The 11,148-nt window shown below is 45.5% G+C and overlaps 1 protein-coding gene across 1 annotated transcript in view; it reads left to right on the forward strand.

The window, feature by feature from the left end:
• The first annotated feature begins 1,338 nt into the window (after positions 1 to 1,338).
• The window catches only part of LOC106582577 (UPF0524 protein C3orf70 homolog A), a 46,483-nt gene continuing 36,673 nt past the window's right edge, over positions 1,339 to 11,148 (forward strand). Inside the window, exon 1 of the mRNA XM_014165802.2 lies at positions 1,339 to 1,915. Within this exon, the coding sequence (XP_014021277.1) occupies positions 1,732 to 1,915 (184 nt within the window). The 5' untranslated portion in view covers positions 1,339 to 1,731. The remainder of the gene's footprint in view (positions 1,916 to 11,148) is intronic.

Consider the following 11,148-nt stretch of genomic DNA (forward strand, 5'->3'; position numbering starts at 1 on the left):
AGGTCCTACAGGCCCTAGTTTCTACCTTCTTAACAACACTATCAACAAGGCAGGTCCTACAGGCCCTAGTTTCTACCTTCTAAACAACACTATCAACAAGGCAGGTTCTACAGGCCCTAGTTTAGCTGCACCTGGATTACTGTTCAGTCATGTGATCAGGTGCCACAAAGAGGGACTTAGGAAAATCATAATTGTCTCAGAACAGGGCAGCACGGCTGGCCCTTGGATGGACACAGAGAGCTGATATTAATAATATGCATGTCAATCTCTCCTGGCTCAAAATGGAGGAGAGATTAACTTCATCACTACTTGTATTTATGAGAGGTATTGACATGTTGAATTCACTGAGCTGTCTGTCTAAACTACTGGCACACAGCTCAGACACCCATACATACCCCACAAGACATGCCACCAGAGGTCTGTTTAAACTATTGGCACACAGCTCAGACACCCATGCATACCCCACATGACATGCCACACCACTATTGGCTAAGGATCATTTGATTTACATTTTAGTCATTTAGCAGACACTCTTATCCAGAGCAACTTACAGTAGTAACTGCATACATTTCATTTAATGCATTTTTTATTTTTTTTGTACTGGCCCCCCATGGGAATTGAACCCACAACCCTGGCGTTGCAAGCACCATGCTCTACCATGCTCTACCAACTGAGCCACAGGGGTGATTGAGACCACACTAAATAGCCTATAGGCTACAGTTGATATCGCACAGCGGCGAATCAGAGATGAGGGGCGGGATCTGCCACACATCCATATGTAGTCTTAATAAACTCATTCTAAAACACTGAGAAATATAGACATTTCATCAATTTAGAAATGACATGACCCTCCCATGTAATATTTTTATTTTATTTATTTTTATAAAAAAAAAACTCCCCCTTGACTGAAATTGAAAAAGGATGCCCCCTTCCTTATTGTTCTCCTGGTAACCATTCTGTCAATGTTGATCCATCCCTTAGCTAATGGCTGATATAGCCTGGTCTACAACTCAAACCAAAGTAATAAGGCCATCTAGTGGCATTCTGCTGTTGCTGTTCATATGTATATTCTATATCTTTATGACTTGACAACATATTAATTAACAACCAAATTAGTTCTCAAGCCCCCCCCCCCCCCAAAAAAAATAAACAAGCTCCGGAAATTACATATGCATCAAATTCGGCCATATAGCAATGTGAATTCATATTTATTGGGAGTCTCTTGTGTTAAAGTTGAGGAGGATAGGAGCGAGTGGGGGTGGGGGGGGTACGAGGGAGGGAGGGAGGGAGGGTGAGAGGGAGGGAGGGAGGGAGGGGGGGTTGAGAGGGAGGGGAAAGGGTGCGCTGGATAGATCGGTGTCTGCAGCACGCAGGGACAAGGACCTTTTTCCTCCCAGTGTGGATGGATTGATTGATCTCTGGAACATCGAAAGTGCGACTCGCTTCTTCGAAGAACGATAGATCCCAATGGACAACCGGATAATTTACCACCTATGCATTGATTGAACATTGAATTTCCTTTCTGTATCAACTTTTATAGGGCGTTTCGTTTTGCTTTTGCCTATACTAAAATAACGCGCTACATAATATTTTCCTGACGTTTGTTTTACAGTAGACTTTCAGATTGTATTCCCTGTCCCGACAGAATCGCATTAGATATTTCCGCCCCGTTATGTGATATCTGACCGGACGGATGTTCGCCTCTGTATCGGTGTGATCGGCGATGTGGTCATGGCAGGTTTTGGAGCCCAGAAGTGTTCGAAGAGCGATAAGTTGGACGAGGCGCAGGCACTGGCCCGTAGCTGCGCGGGGAGACCGGACTTCTTGCCGTGCGATGGGCTGTCAATATGCGCCACGCACAGCCACGGAAAGTGCTTCAAGTTGCACTGGTGCTGCCACTTGGGCTGGTGCCACTGTAAGTAGCTATTAGCAAACAATAACACAGTCATAACATGTTGAAAGGGCCATCGGTGATTGCTACATGCATTTTTTTTTTTAATGTGTTTTAAATTAATGATATATACCCATTTATTCTTGAAGAATATACACAATATATATACAATTATGTGGACACCCCTTCAAATTAGTAGATTCGGCTATTTCAGCCACACCCGTTGCTGACAGGTGTATTAAATCGAGCACACAGCCATGCAATCTCCATAGTAAAACATTGGCAGTTGAATGGCCTGTACTGAAGAGCTTAGTGACCTACAATGTGGCACCGTCATAGGATTCCCACCTTTCCAACAAGTCAGTTCATTAAATGTCTGCCCTGCTAGAACTGCCCCCTGGTCAACTGTAAGGGCTGTTATTGTGAAGTGGAAACGTCTAGGAGAAACAACGGCTCAGCCGCGAAGTGGTAGGCCACACAAGCTCACAGAACAGGACCGCTGAGTGTTGAAGCGCGTGGAAATCATCTGTCCTCGGTTTCAACACTCACTACCGAGTGGAAGCAACGTGCAACGTCAGCACAATAGCTCCATAAAATTTGGTTTCCATGGCCGAGCAGCCGCACACAAGCCTAAGATCACAATGAGCAATGGATAGAGTGGTGTAAAGCTCGCTGCCGTTGGACTCTGCAGCAGTGGAAACGTGTTCTCTGGAACGATGAATCACGCTTCACCATTTGGCAGTGGTAAATCTGGCAGTGGATGAATCTGGGTTTGGCGGATGCCAGGAGAACGGTACATGTCCGAATGCATAGTGCCAACTGTAAAGTTTGGTGGAGGACGAATAATGGTCTGGGGCTGTTTTTTCATGGTTCGGGCCCCTTCGTTCTGTGCTTCCAATTTTGTGGCAACAGTTTGGGGAAGGCCCTTTCCTGTTTCAGCATGACAATGCTCCCGTGCACAAAGCGAAGTCCATACAGAAATGGTTTGTTGAGATCGGTGTGGAAGAACTTGACTGGCCTACACAGAGCCCTGACCTCTACCCCATCGAACACCTCTGGGATGAATTGCAGACTGCAAGCCAGGCCTAATCGCCCAACCTCACTAATGCTCTTCTGGCTGAATGGAAGCAAGTCACTTCGGAAATGTTCCAACATCTAGTGGAAAGCCTTCCCAGAAGAGTGGAGGCTGTTATAGCAGCAGAAAGGGGGGACCAACTCCATATTAATGCCCATGATTTTGGAATGAGATGTTAAATGAACAGGTGTCCACATACTTTTGGCCTTGTAATATAGTTTTAGTATATATACACTTTTAGTATTGTAAATTATAAATGCCACAGGAGCATAGATCAACTGTCAGAGCCCATCAGAACCCATCAGAACCCAAAATAGAAGCTTGTTTTTACTCCATTGTTTCCTTGAGAGTCGTTATATTTATCCATCCCCATTGCTCATCTGACTTATATAACCAAAACATAACATATCAACTCATTTGAGTTTCCCAGATTTACGTTTACTATGTTAAGTCCAGTCTATGAGACCAGGCTGCTAGGCAAGCAGTACTGTAGGAAGTATAGGCCGCTATTTGCAAACCACTCAATCACATTATCATAGTGAAAGAGTACCACTGAGGGGTTAGGCTTTTCTTATTTCCCAGTAGTCTATAGGCTTCAACATTTACGTTGATTGATGATCATCAATTTGACAAAGCATCAAATTGAATTTTCTTTGTCACATGCGCCGAATACAACAGGGGTAGACCTTACAGTGAAATGCTTACTTACAAGCCCATAACCAACAAAGCAGTTTTAAGAAAAAAGTGTAAAGAAATTATTTACTAAAATAAACTGAAGTAAAAAAAAGAATAATAAATAAGGAGCAAAAAAATAACAGTAGCGAGGCTATATACAGGGGGTACCGGTACAGAGTCAATGTGGAGGTTATATACAGGGGTACCGGTACAGAGTCAATGTGGAGGCTATATACAGGGGGTACCGGTACAGAGTCAATGTGGAGGTTATATACAGGGGTACCGGTACAGAGTCAATGTGGAGGCTATATACAGGGGGTACCGGTACAGAGTCAATGTGGAGGCTATATACAGGGGGTACCGGTACAGAGTCAATGTGGAGGCTATATACAGGGTATTACGGTACAGAGTCAATGTGGAGGCTATATACAGGCTATTACGGTACAGAGTCAATGTGGAGGCTCTATACAGGGTGTTAAGGTACAGAGTCAATGTGGAGGCTATATACAGGGTATTACGGTACAGAGTCAATGTGGAGGCTATATACAGGGTGTTACGGTACAGAGTCAATGTGGAGGCTATATACAGGGGGTACTGGTACAGAGTCAATGTGGAGGCTAAATACAGGGGGTACCGGTACAGAGTCAATGTGGAGGCTATATACAGGGTATTATGGTACAGAGTCAATGTGGAGGCTATATACAGGCTATTACGGTACAGAGTCAATGTGGAGGCTCTATACAGGGTGTTAAGGTACAGAGTCAATGTGGAGGCTATATACAGGGTATTACGGTACAGAGTCAATGTGGAGGCTATATACAGGGTGTTACGGTACAGAGTCAATGTGGAGGCTATATACAGGGGGTACCGGTACAGAGTCAATGTGGAGGCTATATACAGGGGGTACTGGTACAGAGTCAATGTGGAGGCTATATACAGGGGGTACCGGTACAGAGTCAATGTGGAGGCTATATACAGGGTATTATGGTACAGAGTCAATGTGGAGGCTATATACAGGGTATTACGGTACAGAGTCAGTGTGGAGGCTATATACAGGGTGTTAAGGTACAGAGTCAATGTGGAGGCTTTATACAGGGTATTACGGTACAGAGTCAATGTGGAGGCTATATACAGGGTGTTACGGTACAGAGTCAATGTGGAGGCTATATACAGGGGGTACCGGTACAGAGTCAATGTGGAGGCTATATACAGGGTATTACGGTACAGAGTCAGTGTGGAGGCTATATACAGGGTGTTAAGGTACAGAGTCAATGTGGAGGCTTTATACAGGGTATTACGGTACAGAGTCAATGTGGAGGCTATATACAGGGTGTTACGGTACAGAGTCAATGTGGAGGCTATATACAGGGGGTACCGGTACAGAGTCAATGTGGAGGCTATATACAGGGGGTACCGGTACAGAGTCAATGTGGAGGCTTTATACAGGGTGTTACGGTACAGAGTCAATGTGGAGGCTATATACAGGGGGTACCGGTACAGAGTCAATGTGGAGGCTATATACAGGGGGTACTGGTACAGAGTCAATGTGGAGGCTATATACAGGGGGTACCGGTACAGAGTCAATGTGGAGGCTATATACAGGGTGTTACGGTACAGAGTCAATGTGGAGGCTATATACAGGGTATTACGGTACAGAGTCAGTGTGGAGGCTATATACAGGGTGTTAAGGTACAGAGTCAATGTGGAGGCTTTATACAGGGTATTACGGTACAGAGTCAATGTGGAGGCTATATACAGGGTGTTACGGTACAGAGTCAATGTGGAGGCTATATACAGGGGGTACCGGTACAGAGTCAATGTGGAGGCTATATACAGGGGGTACTGGTACAGAGTCAATGTGGAGGCTATATACAGGGGGTACCGGTACAGAGTCAATGTGGAGGCTATATACAGGGTATTACGGTACAGAGTCAATGTGGAGGCTATATACAGGCTATTACGGTACAGAGTCAGAGGCTATATACAGGGTATTACGGTACAGAGTCAAAGTGGAGGCTATATACAGGGTATTACGGTACAGAGTCAATGTGGAGGCTATATACAGGGTGTTACGGTACAGAGTCAATGTGGAGGCTATATACAGGGGGTACCGGTACAGAGTCAATGTGGAGGCTATATACAGGGGGTACTGGTACAGAGTCAATGTGGAGGCTATATACAGGGGGTACCGGTACAGAGTCAATGTGGAGGCTATATACAGGGTATTACGGTACAGAGTCAATGTGGAGGCTATATACAGGGTGTTACGGTACAGAGTCAATGTGGAGGCTATATACAGGGGGTACCGGTACAGAGTCAATGTGGAGGCTATATACAGGGGGTACTGGTACAGAGTCAATGTGGAGGCTATATACAGGGGGTACCGGTACAGAGTCAATGTGGAGGCTATATACAGGGTATTATGGTACAGAGTCAATGTGGAGAATATATACAGGCTATTACGGTACAGAGTCAATGTGGAGGCTCTATACAGGGTGTTAAGGTACAGAGTCAATGTGGAGGCTATATACAGGGTATTACGGTACAGAGTCAGTGTGGAGGCTATATACAGGGTGTTAAGGTACAGAGTCAATGTGGAGGCTTTATACAGGGTATTACGGTACAGAGTCAATGTGGAGGCTATATACAGGGTATTACGGTACAGAGTCAGTGTGGAGGCTATATACAGGGTGTTAAGGTACAGAGTCAATGTGGAGGCTTTATACAGGGTATTACGGTACAGAGTCAATGTGGAGGCTATATACAGGGTGTTACGGTACAGAGTCAATGTGGAGGCTATATACAGGGGGTACCGGTACAGAGTCAATGTGGAGGCTATATACAGGGGGTACTGGTACAGAGTCAATGTGGAGGCTATATACAGGGGGTACCGGTACAGAGTCAATGTGGAGGCTATATACAGGGTATTACGGTACAGAGTCAATGTGGAGGCTATATACAGGCTATTACGGTACAGAGTCAGAGGCTATATACAGGGTATTACGGTACAGAGTCAAAGTGGAGGCTATATACAGGGTATTACGGTACAGAGTCAATGTGGAGGCTATATACAGGGTGTTACGGTACAGAGTCAATGTGGAGGCTATATACAAGGGGTACCGGTACAGAGTCAATGTGGAGGCTATATACAGGGGGTACTGGTACAGAGTCAATGTGGAGGCTATATACAGGGGGTACCGGTACAGAGTCAATGTGGAGGCTATATACAGGGTATTACGGTACAGAGTCAATGTGGAGGCTATATACAGGGTGTTACGGTACAGAGTCAATGTGGAGGCTATATACAGGGGGTACCGGTACAGAGTCAATGTGGAGGCTATATACAGGGGGTACTGGTACAGAGTCAATGTGGAGGCTATATACAGGGGGTACCGGTACAGAGTCAATGTGGAGGCTATATACAGGGTATTATGGTACAGAGTCAATGTGGAGGCTATATACAGGCTATTACGGTACAGAGTCAGAGGCTATATACAGGGTATTACGGTACAGAGTCAAAGTGGAGGCTATATACAGGGTATTACGGTACAGAGTCAATGTGGAGGCTATATACAGGGTGTTACGGTACAGAGTCAATGTGGAGGCTATATACAGGGGGTACCGGTACAGAGTCAATGTGGAGGCTATATACAGGGGGTACTGGTACAGAGTCAATGTGGAGGCTATATACAGGGGGTACCGGTACAGAGTCAATGTGGAGGCTATATACAGGGTATTATGGTACAGAGTCAATGTGGAGGCTATATACAGGCTATTACGGTACAGAGTCAATGTGGAGGCTCTATACAGGGTGTTAAGGTACAGAGTCAATGTGGAGGCTATATACAGGGTATTACGGTACAGAGTCAATGTGGAGGCTATATACAGGGTGTTACGGTACAGAGTCAATGTGGAGGCTATATACAGGGGGTACCGGTACAGAGTCAATGTGGAGGCTATATACAGGGGGTACTGGTACAGAGTCAATGTGGAGGCTATATACAGGGGGTACCGGTACAGAGTCAATGTGGAGGCTATATACAGGGTATTATGGTACAGAGTCAATGTGGAGGCTCTATACAGGGTGTTACGGTACAGAGTCAAAGTGGAGGCTATATACAGGGTATTACGGTACAGAGTCAATGTGGAGGCTATATACAGGGTATTACGGTACAGAGTCAGAGGCTATATACAGGGTATTACGGTACAGAGTCAAAGTGGAGGCTATATACAGGGTATTACGGTACAGAGTCAATGTGGAGGCTATATACAGGGTGTTACGGTACAGAGTCAATGTGGAGGCTATATACAGGGTATTACGGTACAGAGTCAGTGTGGAGGCTATATACAGGGTGCTAAGGTACAGAGTCAATGTGGAGGCTTTATACAGGGTATTACGGTACAGAGTCAATGTGGAGGCTATATACAGGGTATTACGGTACAGAGTCAATGTGGAGGCTATATACAGGGGGTACTGGTACAGAGTCAATGTGGAGGCTATATACAGGGGGTACTGGTACAGAGTCAATGTGGAGGCTTTATACAGGGTGTTACGGTACAGAGTCAATGTGGAGGCTATATACAGGGGGTACCGGTACAGAGTCAATGTGGAGGCTTTATACAGGGTGTTACGTTACAGAGTCAATGTGGAGGCTATATACAGGGGGTACCGGTACAGAGTCAATGTGGAGGCTATATACAGGGGTACTGGTACAGAGTCAATGTGGAGGCTATAAACAGGGGGTACCGGTACAGAGTCAATGTGGAGGCTATATACAGGGGGTACTGGTACAGAGTCAATGTGGAGGCTATATACAGGGTATTACGGTACAGAGTCAGTGTGGAGGCTATATACAGGGTGTTAAGGTACAGCGTCAAGATGGAGGCTTTATACAGGGTATTACGGTACAGAGTCAATGTGGAGGCTATATACAGGGTGTTACGGTACAGAGTCAATGTGGAGGCTATATACAGGGGGTACCGGTACAGAGTCAATGTGGAGGCTATATACAGGGGGTACCGGTACAGAGTCAATGTGGAGGCTATATACAGGGTATTATGGTACAGAGTCAATGTGGAGGCTATATACAGGGTATTACGGTACAGAGTCAAAGTGGAGGCTATATACAGGGTATTACGGTACAGAGTCAATGTGGAGGCTATATACAGGGTGTTACGGTACAGAGTCAATGTGGAGGCTATATACAGGGGGTACCGGTACAGAGTCAATGTGGAGGCTATATACAGGGGGTACCGGTACAGAGTCAATGTGGAGGCTATATACGGGGCGTACCGGTACAGAGTCAATGTGTAGGCTATATACAGGGTGTACCGGTACAGAGTCAATGTGGAGGCTGTATACAGGGTGTTACGGTACAGAGTCAATGTGGAGGCTATATACAGGGTGTTACGGTACAGAGTCAATGTGGAGGCTATATACAGGGTATTACGGTACAGAGTCAATGTGGAGGCTATATACAGGGGGTACCGGTACAGAGTCAATGTGGAGCCTATGTACAGGGGGTACCGGTACAGAGTCAAATTGGAGGCTATATACAGGGTATTACGGTACAGCTGTCAAAAGACAGCTTCAAAAAACATAGATGAAAATTCTCTTGGTAAATAGTGTGATCTACATTTTATCATGAGATACTCTACCTCAGGTGAGCAAAACCTCAAACTTCATTAATATTAGATTTCTTACACCAGCTGTTATTTACAATTATAAACTGTGTGGTTCGAGCCTTGAATGCTGATTGGCTGAAAGCCGTGGTATATCAGACCGTAAACCACGGGTATGACAAAACATAATTTTTACTGCTCTAATAACGTTGGTAACCAGTTTATAATAGCAATAAGGCACCTCGGGGGTTTGTGGTATATGGCCAATATGCTACGGCCTAGGGCTGTGCCCTAGCACTCCTCTTTGCGTCGTGCATAAGAACAGCCCTTAGCCATGGTATATTGGACATAAACCACACCCCCTCGGGCCTTATTGCTTAAATATACACAAGGACCGCCACCCCTTGTCTTACCGGAGGCAGCTGTTCTATCTTGCCGATGGACCGAAAACCCCACCAGCTGTTTGTTAGCCATGTCGTCGTTCACCTCGACTCGGTGAAACATAAGATATTACAGTTTTTAATGTCCCGTTGGTAGGATAGTCTTGATCGGAGCTCATCCATTTTGTTATCCAATGATTGCTTGTTGGCTAACAGAACTGATGGTAGAGGGGGATTACTCACTCGCCGTCGGATCCTTACAAAGCACCCCGACCTACGTCCTCGATATCTCTGTCTCTTCTTCATGCGAATGACGGGGATTTGGGCCTTGTCGGGTGTCTGAAGTAAATCCTTCACGTCCGACTCGTTAAAGTAAAAATCTTTGTCCAGTACGAGGTGAGTAATCGCTGTCGTGATATCTAGAAGCTCTTTTCAGTCATAAGAGAAGGTGGCAGAAACATTATGTACAAAAATAAATTACAAATAACGCGAAAAAAAAACACACACAATAGCACAATTGGTTAGGAGCCCGGAAAACGGCAGCCATCTCCTCCGGCGCCCTCAGCTACTTTTCATCCTGAGTTATATTGCTCCAATTAATTAATGCTTTTCATTTCCTGCAACTATATTCATAGTTGAATTAAGCAGATCAATGTTCACAGACTGGCTAGACAGTCATTGTTCTACTGAATCAGGTAGGAAGCTCAGACTGAATCTTCACCTTCCAACTCAAAGAAAGATGGGTCATGATGTACTTGGCCAGATTACATGTCAATCTTGGACAGGACACTGCTCTAAAATGTAGTTCCAATTTATCCTCCTACTTCTTTACTACTACTACTACCACCACCACCACCACCACCACCACCACCACTACTACCACCACTATTACTACTACCACCACTATTACTACTACCACCACCACCACCACTACTACTACCACCACCACCACTACTACTACTACCACCACCACTACTACTACCACCACTACTACTACCACCACCACTATTACTACTACTACTACTACCACCACCACCACCACCACCACCACTACTACTACCACCACCACCACTACTACCACCACTACTGTTACTACTACCACCACCACTACTACTACCACCACTACAACTACTACTGTTACTACTACCACCACCACCACCACCACCACCACCACTACTACCACCACTACAACTACTACTCTACTACTACTACCACTACTACCACCACTACTACTACTACCATCACTACTACTACCACCACTACTGCTACCACCACCACCACCACCACCACTACTACTACCACTACTACTACTACCACTACTACCACCACCACCACCACCACCACTACTACCACCACTACTACCACCACTACTACTACTACTACCATCACTACTACTACCACCACCACTACTACCACCACTACTACCATCACTACTACTACCACCACCACCACCACCACCACCACTACTACTACTACTACTACCACCACCACCATCACCACTACCA

Source organism: Salmo salar, chromosome ssa21, assembly GCF_905237065.1.
Source record: "Salmo salar chromosome ssa21, Ssal_v3.1, whole genome shotgun sequence".
NCBI classification, from domain to species: Eukaryota; Metazoa; Chordata; class Actinopteri; order Salmoniformes; family Salmonidae; genus Salmo; species Salmo salar.